Below are 13,574 nucleotides of genomic sequence, written 5' to 3' on the forward strand. Positions count from 1 at the left end.
ATATGAATTTCATATCTACCGTTTAATGAACTAACTTTAAATTATGACTATGAAATTGATATTATTAATTTCTCACACGAGTGGGTGCCCAACCCTACTTGTAATTCTGTAAATTTTTTAAATGATAAGAAGCTTCACATATATTATTATTTTAATTAAGTAATTTAAATTTTATCATCTTAATATATAATTCAAGAGTAATGCTAACATATCACACAAATATCTCATAAAGTATTCTACAAAGTTAATGTTACAATATCTTATAGCCTTTGAATATATATATATTTTAACAATATTTGATCCAAAGGCTATTAAACTTTGTCACATCAACTTTACAAAATATTTGTAAGTTGTTTGTATAGTATATAAAATACTCATAATAAATGATTACTTGTAATTAAATGTTAGATTCTATTATCTCATAATGAGATACGACTAATTAATGATTTTTTAGGATAATAAATTCTAAAATACTGAAACAATAAAATCTGAATCATTTAATTAAAATAATTATTTCCTAATATTTTCAAAAAAATAATAAAAAAAATGGATAATATCTTCAACTAGCTGCCTCCAGATGCAGAAGAATGTTTAATTTTTCTATCAAAATCTCAACAATATTATTCATGTCATGATGTCACCATCTCATATGGGGTTTCGAAAAAGGGCAATTATTGTCTGAGCAACTAGTTGAGATAAGAGTAATTTTACATATATATTAAGTGTCCATTAAAAAATAATGTAATTTTTAAAATTATTATTTGATCAATCATACGTCCAATAATAATTTTAAAAGCTATTTTTTTTTTAACACTTAATATACATATAAAATTACTCCTTAAAGAACGTCCTCTGCTCGGGCAAACAGGCCCTCTCTTGACAAAGAGTGCTCCCAATTGCGGGAGATCTAGGTCCCTAAAATTTTGTGATTTTATCCATAGATGGTGAACTTCATAAACACGTGGCAAAACGCTAGTTGTTTGGGCCAGGAAAGGGCTTATAATTGGGCCTACAGCTTCCCATCAAGACATGGGCTCACTTGACCTTGGGCTTGCAGTCAACCCGATCCGATCCACCCAAGTTGTCACCCGCCCTCAATCAAATCTGTGCAATTTATTCTGCTCCAGAGTAAACTGAGCTCCAATTTCAGCAATGGCCAGCTTGGTGAGCCTATCATCTCCTCCATTCTTGTCTCTGAAATGTCCACCTCGTTCCATTTCATGTTACTCCCAAGGCAGAATTGATTTCGCCAAGAACGGTTGGGGTTGCAGGAGACTTCTGGTGCTTCCGGCGAAGTGCTCGAGTCCGGGGCCGAGTGGTCAAGATGCCGATTCGGAAGCTGAAACGTCGACGTCCGTGTCTTCTTTTTCTTCTTTGTCTGCGAGCAATTTGACATACAAATGGTGTGCGGGGCTTGGAGGCATAGGCTTTGTTGAGACGACGTACTTGACGTACCTCAAGATCACGAATTCCGATGCCTTTTGCCCGACCGGAGGAGGCAGTTGCGGCGACATCCTCAAAAGCGATTACGCCGTCGTTTTTGGTATCTTCTCTTGGACTGAATTGTTCGATTTGTCGTAGTGTTCGATTTGGTATGACATAATTGGGTATGCCCAATATGTTGTTTCAAGGCATAACAAGGATTGATTGTTTTCAACTAGTGTGACTATCGAAGCGATTTCATTTTTTTATATTGAGGAACTGTTTAGTTTGGCTGGAAAATTGCATATGAATTACATTGCAGGTTTTGTGTTTGACAGAGGGTTTCAATCCTTTTGCATTTGCCAGGTATTCCTCTTCCATTGATAGGAATGGTTGCATATGGGTTAGTTGCGGCACTTGGTCTACAGTTGACAAGAAAGAATCTTCCCTTTGGAATGAGTGAATCCAATGGTCGTTTAATTCTACTTGGAAGCACTACCTCCATGGCAGCTGCCAGTTCGTATTTTTTGTATATTCTAGTAACAAAATTTTCAGGAGCGTCATGCTCATACTGTCTAATGTCAGCTTTGTTGTCGTTCAGCTTATTTTTCATCACTCTAAAGGTGTGTCTTTCTTTATTTTTTTTCTTTTTCTTTTTTTGGTTAATTAGTTGCCGAAATTTCTGTAGTTGGTTCAAAACAATAAGATGTTTCTGGGGGTTATTTTGTAGGAATATCAATTGCAAGAGATACAAAAAGTGGTGGGTTTACAGCTATGTATAGCTAGCTTGGTATTCGTGACCCTAAACAACTCATACAGTACTTCTCAACCTGTCTCCACAAGGTGGTGATTTTAGTTTACTAAGGGCATCTTGTTTGTTACATGAACATGTTTTGTTTTTTTTCCCCCCCTTCTTTTATGAAACACAAGTAGAAAATATCATTATCGGAGCTGCATTGGATTCATATTGTACTCATTTCGAAATGTCTTTGGAAGAGTTAGCAAAATGGCAGCCTCTATTTGTGTATTTCCTCTTCAGTGCTATCTGCCCATCTTTTATTCCTGTTTTTTTTTTTTTTTTCCCTGTAACAGCATGAGATGTCAAAGAAGCCTATTTTTTTTAGACAAGGGGAAAATCTGTCATTCCAAGTAGCAGTTTTAGATAGACTTCAATTTCCAATATGGCCGGTTTTTTTGGTCCCCTTAATCCCAATGGAACGTGCATCATCTAGATTGTGCTATGTTACTATGTTAATTATATGTGGTCTTATCTTTGGTACAGATGTAGAATCCTGTTGTGGCAACCATGCTATATCCAATGCTTAATCAAGTTATTGAATTGGACCTCTAGGTCTTATATGTGACCCTTGTATGGGTAACTTATACTTGCTAGGTACTGTAAAAGAAAAATGACGGAAAAGGATCCATAGAGCCGGGCCCTATTAGTTGGGATTAGCTTAGTTGAATTGTGGAACACGAGTGACGCATTGACTCGATAGTTCAACATTTAATTATTGATGTAAATTCTGGTTTGGTATTTCTCTTGTATATGTCTTGTGCATTTGGGTGCGTCCTTTGGTTTTTAATGAAATTCAATTACTTGTCAAAAAAATTATTTATGTAAAGGAAAGAGATGTTTTGAGACAAAAGTAAATAATAATAACGGTAATGATTTATGAATAGGCTTCTTGCTCATAATTTTATTGTTATTTTATGTACGTTACTGCTGTCCACCCTACACCCTACTTTTGTTATCTAGCCTATTGTATCAGAATTACTTAATTTTTGTAGTAAAAATACACCAGCCCTTAATTGTAAATGAAATCTTTTATATATATATATGAGATCTAGGAACTGTTTTGCCTGATTTGAATGCCTTTACTTGCATAGCAAGTTGCCTATGGACTGTTTGTCACTTATTTGTTTGCTTGGATTTTTTACTATTATTAAGTTTTGTGGAATGAAATGCATGCTCGCATTTTATTTATTTTTGGGTAAGGAATCACCTGCCCTAACCTTTTTTTCTCTTTTCCTATTTCTGTCTACATTAACAGCCTGGCCGAACTTAACCTGCCATACTTTACAACTGAGATCACAACAACTTCAAGTTCTTTTGCTCTTTCTCTTGCAAAGCATATGCGCTCTGTGGGAGCTAAAATGTATGGGGCTTTCTGGTGTTCACATTGTGTAGAACAAAAACAGGTACATTTAGTTTTATAGCTCTACATAGGATGTTCGTGTGAAATGATGTTAACAAATAAGGTATTGAAAGTCCAAAAAAGATTCCTAGTAGTCTCTACAAGTTCTGGTAGAGGCTACATGAAGCTATGCAAGTCTGCATATGCCACATTGACTGCTGTTAAGAAAAATAAAACAAATTAAAAAAAGGATCGAATATTCCTTATAGATGGATCAGATTTAATTCATTGGGTGTCTTTGAAATCCTTGCTTGATTCTGATCTTCAAAATTCATGTTGTAACAATGTAAAATTTAGAACAGTTACTTTTTTGGAGACCGTAAATTCACATTGGGTGAGAACCTAGATCTGCACAACTTGACCAATGTGTGTTTCAGTCCTTCGTGAAATTCATTTTCCCTCTCCTACCTACTGCCATCAGTATCCTCAATTGGTGCTGGGTGCTTGTCCATCAACCTTGCTTTCTATGCTTGAGTATTCTACATTGAGCTTAAATACCATTGTTGGGTAAAGGTATCTGAATTAATGGAGCTTATTTTTAATGAGATAAATAGATTAGTATTTTGTGCCTATTTTAAGGAAGAATTAGGAATTAATAATGTTTGCTGAAACAGTATCAATTTATGTTCTGCCCCAAATCAGTTTAGTGTGCCTTGCATTTCATAGAATAATTTTATCAACATGCCTCTTTATTCTAATTATTTTTTTTGATAAGTAATTGCAATAATATAAAAAAGCGCAAAGGGGCGCAACCCTTATACACGGGAAGTATACAAGAGAACCCCTAACAAGGACGAACAGAGAATAAATTTAAAAATTCAACATAAGTAAAAGAGCTCAAACAATGATGGGGCGCTATCCAAAAATATAAAGTATTGAGCAACCGCTTCCGTAGCTCCACCATGGATGTCTCTACATCTTCAAACAGCCTAGCATTCCGCTCTCTCCAAATACACCACAGCAAGCATAAAGGAGCTAACCGCCAAGCCTCTATAGCATGACCACCCCCAAGCGCCGCTCCCCAACTATTCAGCAACTCCAACACCGTACGTGGCATAACCCACTCAACCCCAAATAAAGTAAGGACATAGCTCCAAAGAGCCTGAGCGACCTCGCAGTGAAGCAACAAGTGATCAAGAGATTCCCCACTCTTTTTACATAAACAACACCACTCAATTACTATCACTTTCCTCTTATGTAAGTTATCATGCGTCAATATTTTGCCCAAAGCAGCTGACCAAACGAAGAAGGCCACCGTAGTTGGAGCCTTAACACGCCAAATATTCTTCCAAGGGAAACACAGGACAAAAGGGTCATCTTTCCTAATAAGCTCTTTATAGAAGGATCTCACCTCAAATAAACCTTTTTTAGAGGGATTCCACACTAACCTGTCACCCTCCCCATGTCGAGCCGAACTGGAGTATATACGATCGAAGAAAGAAAGGACCATATCCAACTCCCAATCCTGGATTTGTCGCGTGAATAGAACATTCCATTGAATAGCACCATTATGAACCACCAAATTATCTTCTACCGTCGCGTCTTTATACCTTGCTATACTAAAAAGAGCTGGAAAGCATTGCTTCAAGGATCTATCCCCACACCACCAATCTTGCCAAAAACTAATATTTGATCCATTCCCCAGTTCAAACCGAACAAAATTATGAAATTCCTCCCACCCCCTCCTAATATGCTTCCATACACCTACTCCAAATGAACCTGAAGCCTCTTTCGAACACCACCCCCCTTTAAACTCTCAAACTTGGCATCAATCACCAAACGCCATAAAGCCTCTCTCTTCCTACCATATCTCCACAACCACTTACCCAAGAGAGCTCGATTGAACTGGATAAAATTGTGAACTCCCAACCCACCTGTATGCAAAGGTGTGCAAATCTTGTTCCAATTAACTAGATGAAATTTGGTTTCGTCACCAATGCCACCCCAAAGAAAAACCTTTCGAATTTTATCAAGACGATTAGCCACCCTCACAGGAATAGGAAACAATGATAGATAATATATGGGGATGTTGGAGAGCGTACTATTAATAAGAGTTAACCGAGCACCCTTCGACAAGTACATCCGCTTCCAACCCGCCAACCTCCTTTCCATTTTTTCAATAACACCATTCCAAATAGAGGTGGACTTGTAAGAAGCACCCAACGGCAAACCCAAATAAGTCATAGGCAGAGAAGCAACCCGACATCCAAGAAGATTAGCCATCCTTTCGACATCCTCTACTCCACCAATAGGAACAATTTATGATTTTTCTAAATTAATTCTCAAGCCAGAAACTGCCTCAAAGCATAAGAAAATACATCTCAGATGTCGAATATGTTCTTCTTGAGCGCCACAAAAGATCAAAGTGTCATCCGCAAACAACAGGTGATTCACAACTACGGCCTCGGAGTCCCTGGAGCCCACTGAGAACCCAGTCAAATTACCCTGATCCAAAGCGGCAGTCAACATCCGACTCAAAGCCTCCATAACCACCACAAACAACAAAGGAGAAAGAGGATCTCCTTGTCGCAACCCACGAGAGCTACTAAAAAAACCGGCTGGGGTTCCATTTACAAGAATAGAAAATCTCACCGTAGAAATACAAAAACGCATCCACTTCCTCCATTTTTCCCCCAAACCACATCTCTGCAACAAATAAAGCAAGAAGTCCCAGTTCACATGATCATAAGCCTTCTCCAAATCCAGCTTACACAGAAGTCCAGGTTCCCCTGATCGAATATGACTATCAACACATTCATTTGCAATAAGCACAGAGTCTAATATTTGTCGACCACCAATAAACGCATTCTGAGTGTTGGAGATAATCTTGCCCACAACGGACTTAAATCTGTTTGCAAGAACCTTTGAAACAATCTTGTAAATCCCCCCAACCAAGCTAATAGGGCGAAAATCTCTCACATCCATGGCACCAGTCTTCTTGGGAATCAAAGTGACAAAAGTAGCATTCAGACTCTTTTCAAGCTTGCCTCGATCATGAAATTCTGCAAAAACATCCGTAATGTCAGTTTTTAAAAAACCCCAACACTTTTGGAAGAAAGCCGCAGTGAATCCGTCAGGGCCCGGCACCTTATCTCCATTCAATTCCTTGATAACATCCCACGCCTCCTCCTCAAAAGCTCTTTCTAGCCAGGTGCTCTCCTCCTCATCAATGGATAAAAAAGATAGGCCCTCCACCCTAGGCCGCCAGGAACAGTTCTCTGAATACAGCTTGTTGTAAAAGTTAACTAAATGCTCCTTAATCTCCGCAGGATTTCTTGAAATTATACCGTTAATATTCAAAGAATCCACTTGATTGAATTTGCGATGTGAGTTGGCCACCCTGTGAAAAAATTTTGTATTCTTATCCCCCTCCTTTAACCACAAAGCTCTAGACTTTTGCCTCCAGCTTATTTCCTCAAAAAGAAGGGTCTTCTCCATCTCTCTCGCCATATCCACCCTACGAATTTTTTCATCCTCCTCAAGACATCGGCATTCTTCGATTAAATCCAGCTCTCGAATATTCTCCAATAATTCTTTCTTCTTCTTCCCTAAATCACCAAACACTTCTTCATTCCATTTCCTCAAATCAGCTTTCAAAGCCTTCAATTTATTGGCCAAAACGAAGCTTGGCAAACCAGAAAAATCATAAGACATCCACCACTTTTGAACCTGCTCAACAAAACCCTCGTATTTCAGCCACATGTTTTCAAACTTAAAATACATGTTTCCTCCTCTATTAGTCCCACAATCCAATAACAAGGGAAAATGATCGGAGAAAAGCCTTGTCAATCTCCTCTGAGACACATCAGGAAAGCGTTCCTCCCACTCCGAAGAAATTAAGAATCTATCTATTCGAGACCAAATAAGATCTTCCTGACCATTAGACCAAGTAAACTGGCCATCATCAAGGGGTAAGTCCACCAGATTATGCAAGAAAATGAAGTCTGAGAACTCTTCCATAGCTGCAGAGAAGCCAGCACCACTAGATCTCTCACTAGGAAAGCGAACCACATTAAAATCCCCCCCAATACACCAAGGCATCTCCCACCAACTCATCAATCCAGGTAACTCATCCCACAACACCCTCCTCTCCCTGTCATCATTCGGACCATAAACACCCCCAAACGCCCAAATAACGTTATCACCAGTGTTGCGCAAAGAACAAGCAACAGAGTATCTACCTATACACTCCTCCACTTTCTCCACCACCCTTCTATCCCACATTAGCAAAATCCCACCCGACGCTCCGTTGGCACCCAAAAAACACCAATCAACGTGAATGCAGCCCCATAGACTTTGCACCACCTCTCTAGAAATGACTCCCATCTTCGTCTCCACCAAGCATACAATATCCGCCTTCCAAACTTTTAGAAGCCCTCTAATCTCCAATCTTTTCTCGATCGCATTAAGCCCTCTAACATTCCACGACAAAATTTTAGGCGTCATAATATCGAGATGTGCCCCTACCCTTATGCCTACCTCTATCAGATTGAACCCCTTTCTTCTCATAATTAACAGACCAAGTCAGCCTATTTAATTCCCTCTTCCCTTTCACCCCTGGAGCAGGCGTAATCTTAGTCTTGGAATCTGCCAAAGAGAGGTCTCTAGCCACTTCAATTTCCTCAAACAAAGCCAACAATCTGTCCTCAAAGTGACCACAAGAAAGCCCAATGATTGGATAAAACCTCTTAATTCTTTCCACCACCCATCTAGGTGATACTCTCTGTCTGTCTGCATCTTCCACTGCCAGTGGAGCAATAACTAACGGCTCATAGCTCTCTAATTCCCCCTCACCGTCTCTGGTCTTATCTTGCAGCAGGAGTCCTTCATGAAAATGCTCAAGCAGCTTCGAAGAACAATCAAAGTGAGCACACTTCTCAGCCACCACACATTCCACAGAAGCCCCACTCTCCATTTTGTCTCCTAATCCTTTCCAGAGGCAATTTTCCATCGGAGGACCCCCTAAAATAGCTTCTGAAACGATACCCACTTCTCCTTCTATTGCGGAAAACATCACCAGCTCAAGACTACCTACTCCCTACCTCTGAGACACTGGGTCCACGCCAAACCCAGAGCTACCCATTCCAACACACAGCTGTGAAGTTCTTACCTGAGGAGTCACCAGAAGACCTCCACCCTCTGCCGACAAAGCCAAGCTGAGTTCATTGCCAACGACAGTACCCCTCTCTCCTGGATCGGAGGTCTCTGAAACTGCCGTTGAGTCGAATCCAGACTGACGAGAGCCGTCTGAATCCAGCCCAGGTAAAGAAGCAATTGACTCCTCCGACTGTCTATCTGCTAGCTGCAAGACTTTCGACACTCCAGCCCCACCACCCAGCACCACCTCGGACGCCGGAGATGCGTTCTGATCCCCCATCTTCGAAGAAAACGCCTCCTTCTCCCTGACCTGGCTAGTTTTTGCATCCAGAATGGGCTGCCCTGCCTTAACTCTCCAAACAGCCGAAGAACGCTGGTTCTGTCTCTTCCGACTCTTATAGACCCGGCTAGTGAAACCTGGTCTACACGCAGACCGCGAGACGGCCGACCCCAAACCCAACGACTCCGACTGCACCGCAGAAGTGGAAGCATCGGCGTCCAACGAGAACTAGCGAGCTGGAATGGGGCGCAGAACCGACCCAGCCTTGGGCTTAAACAAAAACTTGGGCCTTTTGATTGGAAACTGCAAAGGTGCTATACCTTTAGAAGGTTTAGCAAGCTTTGAAGGACCATGGGTCGAAGAGGGTCTATCGGGTATCAAGAAATTGGGCCGAGAGAAGCTGGAGCCCAAAGAATTGGGCCTTCCCATCAACTCATCTTCCCACAGATGCATACGTTCCAGGCAATGCCCGACTTCCACGTACAACGTCTCTAACGTCTTCCTGATACTGCGCAGCTCGAGGCAATCATCGACGTGAGACTTGCGTGGTGCAGTGGCCAACATAGAGGGACTAGAGCCTGCCCCCCTACCCTTTAGGTCTGACGCAATCTCACTGCTCGACGTAGCAGAGAGTGAATTTTGAAACTTCATCCCGGCAGGAAACGCCGGAAAAACCTTCTTCATCTCGACAATCTTCAGCCCAGCAGGTTCCGCCGGAAAATCCTTCTCCAACATATCTAACTTCAGCCCAGCATGATTCGCCGTATCCAAATTTGCCGTTAGGACCGCCTGATCACGACAACCCTTCGCCAGAGACGTCGCCCGAATCCGGGAATCCTCCTCCGTAAAATAAAAAGAAGCCGTATCATTCGGCATGGAAGCTCTCAGCACTTCAGCGTAACTCCTCCTCCTCTCAGAATGATACTTGGACTGTGACACTTCCTTACCTTTGGCATGCTTCGGGAAACTGCCAGCAAGCAGACTATTGAGAGCTAACCGAAGCTCCTCCCCAAAACGCTTCCACCCTTCACCAAACATTCCTTTTGGCACCAAGACAGATCATTTCCTTCTTCTTCCCTCATATTCTTCTAAGGTGAGGAAGTAACCATGCTTATTTGCACGTTGTTGCGCAAGAACCCGCGGAAAACCCGAGACGGATTGATTCCAGAACACTCTACAGTCCTGAGCCGTAACCAGATCATGAAAAGACTTAATCAACCATGCAGCCTCATCTTTGTCTAAAAGAATGGACCTCGTCACTCCTTTTCGATGTTCATGAATCCTAATGCCTTTGAAACCACCCACTACTGACAAAGCAAACTCCTTAGACTCTACTGACCACCGACGGGATGAACTCATGATCTCCAACACTCAGAATTATGATAGGTTAATTCTTTATTCTAATTATGATAGGTTAACATTGCTTTTATTATTTGCTTTGTGTCATTTATATAGAAGTTTGGACGAGAGGCAGCGAAGCTGTTGGACTATGTGGAATGCTTCCCTGATGGATATAAGAAAGGAACAACAATGATAAAGGCATGCACAGATGCTGGAATTGAAGGTTTCCCGATGTGGGTGATTAATGGTCAGGTGAGGAAGCTTGTTCTTAATTTATGTTAATCAATTCAAGCCGTCTTAACAAGAGAATTCCTGTCAGTAAATAAAAAAGCAGCAATACCTTTCAGTGTTCCTTAACCATAGATGGCATCATTCTAAAAGTAGCTTCTTGCCTGCAAACAATTTCTTTGGTGATGCCGACTCGGGTTCTACCAAAGTTGATGTAAGATAGAGTTATAGGCTTGATACCCAATTTTTCGAAGATTCCCTTTAGTTGTCACGTTTCTAGAATAAGTGATATAGATGTTCTCATATTGAAATCTTCAGCAATTTGGGCATTAATTGTGAGAGAGCGGATATGAGATCTATCTGTTTGAATAAGTGGTTGGGCAGTTTAAAATTTATTTAAGCAGGTTGGTTTTATATGAAATGTTTTACAATTACTATCCAAATTGCTGAAGATCCCAAATCGATATATAAGAGAGAGAGAGAGAGAGAGAGAGAGAGAGAGAGAGAGAGAGAGAGAGAGATTTGATATTTATTTATGCCATCAATAAACCAATTGAGGTGAAATCCCCCCGTGGCCACTCTCTTTTCTTGAACTCCCAATAATTTGTGGGGAGCACGAGGATGCATATGCCATAATATAACATTTATATTACATTTCACTTTGTTCTCAGTAAAACATATATTCTTTGCAGGTTTTGAGTGGTGAACACGAATTGTCAGAGCTGGCACAGGCATCTGGGTTTCAGTTCAATGAATTTAGTGAGCCCACTTAGATCGACCCGTTATGGTTGAGATACAGCACATGTACAGCATATAGCATGTAGATGACTTCTTTCTCACTTACAAAATATGCATGTTTCCTCTATTAATTACGACCTTTGGAGTCTGAGAATGCATGTTTTAAGTATTCTCTAATCATTGTTGTTTAACTTGTTTGTTTCTTAAAAATTTTGTACAAAAGGAAGCAACTCCGGCTAGGTGTTTGAGAACATGTCCCAAATTCAAAATTGGGAACTTCAGCCAATGAAAAATGGCCACCGAAAATTGGTGAGGATTGTGTTAGTTTATTCTGTACGACTCCTGTCAGTTTCTCATTACATTAATTGAATTTGAAATCTCGTAATCACATCTTCAATCTCAACCTACTAATAGATCATAAATTTTTCCCGTTTGTTAATACCTTTTATATGGTGTTTTTTTTTTTAAAAAAAAAAGTGTTTTGATGTGATATAAAAATGAAAGTAATTTTTAATGTTTTGGATTGTTTGTTAATTATTATTATTGAAAAAAAAAAAAAAAAAGGAGAAGGAAAAGGTTTTATCAAATCGAATTAGAAATGGTGTTATTTGTTTCTTAGGGTGGCAAGACAATTCTATCTTTCTCCAACAGTAATGATATTATCATGTCATTGAATAGAAGGAATAGTGAACTTCAGAAATTTTATTGTTTACATTGTTAGTAATTCGGGCAACAACTATGAGATAGCTAATATAAAGATCACCTACTCAGGCAAGTTTTGGGTTGTCTATCCATCTATTCATATAGGTGAACTTTGTTGGAACTAGAAGACTCACAACAATCAAGCTACAACAATTAGGTTGTCAAATATTTTGAACAGAAATTTCTTACAAATTGAGTTGCAAGAATTCTTCTAACCCAACTTTTAAAAAGTGATGTTTCCTTTATACATGTGAGAAGTGCATATTTTCTTATTAATTAAAAAAGCATGTAAAAAATACGTGATATTTTTAGAACAAAATTTCTATAGAAGTTTTTGTCTGATTCAATATAGTACCAAGCAAAACATATAAACTAAAATTCCGTCCATAAATATAAAATAAACAATATAAATTGCTACAAAATAAAAAATAAAAAAAAGTCAAAAAATTGGGATCGCTTTTAAATTGGTCGAGGCGATTTGGCGAGACTATTTGGCCATTCCAACCACAATTTACCCGGCCAGCGCCATAATGGCCAACAACCACGAAAGACGAATATAGAGTGACTTGACACTAGCCCAAGCAGTATGCAAATAATAGGCCATTAAAAGTGGAGGCTTTCTTAAGCCCATTAGGAAGAGAGAAACTTTAACTAGAATTGTAGGGCTTTACCCCAAAGGGAGCCCTTCCAGAAATTCTCGAAGGCCAGGGCCAAACCCAGGCCTAGGAGGGGGGTTGGAAATAGTTTTCAACCAGCAATAGACGCGCCTCGGTTAGAACCTCACTAGCTGCGTCATTGCCCCAAGCGCAAAGATGCTTTTCTCCAATACCTCGGCTTTCCTTTTATACCCAACCCGGCCTCCCGTAGTTCTCTTCGCTTCCCGTGTGGGACTCTTGAGGAATCAACATTTAGCCTAGTTGCTTCTCAAAGTCCATCCTTATTTCCTCATCTTAGATCTCGCATAATTGAGGTAACAAGATAAATGAAAGCCATAGCTAAAGCTCCCATTGACATGAAAGTGAAGCCACGACCAAAGACACAACTACCCACTTCCAAGCACTTACACAGAAAGGGACAAAACAAAAGCAACATTCATCTACTCAGAAACAGGAGCCACCACTCTGTGAACTTCACTTTCATCTTTTCCAGATTATTGTTGGAATTTGGAAGGAGGCCTACCTCGTTACTCAGAATTCACCCAATAAAAAAAAAGAACAACCTTGTCAACCAAATTGGACCGTCAGTCCGAGTCTTTTCAAGGATTGCCTTTTATTCAACCCATTCTCATCTAATTGTCGGTAAAAAAATGTTGTAAAATTGCTCTAAAATATGCCAATATTATGGAATTACATGATTATGTTTTCTTACCATCCAACAAATGTCTAGAGAAGCAGCGCCCTTTTCACTCCCCTTTTGCCAACCAAATCTCTAAAACCTTCTCTGCTTCCTCTTCTCAACAAAAATTTTAAGTCCTTTTTCCAAATCTTATCATCAATTTATTAGAACAACGATTAAATAATTAAATATATTATTTTTCATAATTTTAGAATAATTAATAAGTCATCAAA

General features: G+C 39.8%; 1 protein-coding gene and 1 non-coding gene across 2 annotated transcripts; one reads left to right on the plus strand and one right to left on the minus strand.

Moving 5' to 3' along the window:
* Positions 1–1,128: 1,128 nt before the first annotated feature.
* LOC133883116 (thiol-disulfide oxidoreductase LTO1) lies at positions 1,129–11,628 on the plus strand. Its single transcript, XM_062322329.1, has 6 exons — positions 1,129–1,543; positions 1,789–2,045; positions 2,153–2,265; positions 3,477–3,624; positions 10,453–10,590; positions 11,259–11,628. Exons 1-6 carry the CDS (start codon positions 1,153–1,155, stop codon positions 11,337–11,339), a joined length of 1,128 nt encoding a protein of 375 aa, XP_062178313.1. The 5' UTR covers positions 1,129–1,152; the 3' UTR covers positions 11,340–11,628.
* Positions 11,629–12,669: 1,041 nt separating this feature from the next.
* LOC133853073 (U4 spliceosomal RNA) lies at positions 12,670–12,820 on the minus strand. Its single transcript, XR_009896197.1, has one exon. It is a non-coding gene; the product is annotated as a U4 spliceosomal RNA (small nuclear RNA).
* Between the last annotated feature and the right edge of the window lie 754 nt (positions 12,821–13,574).

Source organism: Alnus glutinosa, chromosome 12 (assembly GCF_958979055.1).
Source record: "Alnus glutinosa chromosome 12, dhAlnGlut1.1, whole genome shotgun sequence".
Lineage (NCBI taxonomy): Eukaryota > Viridiplantae > Streptophyta > Magnoliopsida > Fagales > Betulaceae > Alnus > Alnus glutinosa.

Bases quoted from the DNA above. Each gene is read 5' to 3' on its own strand.
- LOC133883116 (XM_062322329.1), top strand. From the start codon at position 1,153: ATGGCCAGCTTGGTGAGCCTATCATCTCCTCCATTCTTGTCTCTGAAA. The intron at 1,544-1,788 runs GTATCTTCTCTT...TGCATTTGCCAG, and splicing joins CGATTACGCCGTCGTTTTTG to GTATTCCTCTTCCATTGATA. The intron at 2,046-2,152 runs GTGTGTCTTTCT...GTTATTTTGTAG, and splicing joins TATTTTTCATCACTCTAAAG to GAATATCAATTGCAAGAGAT.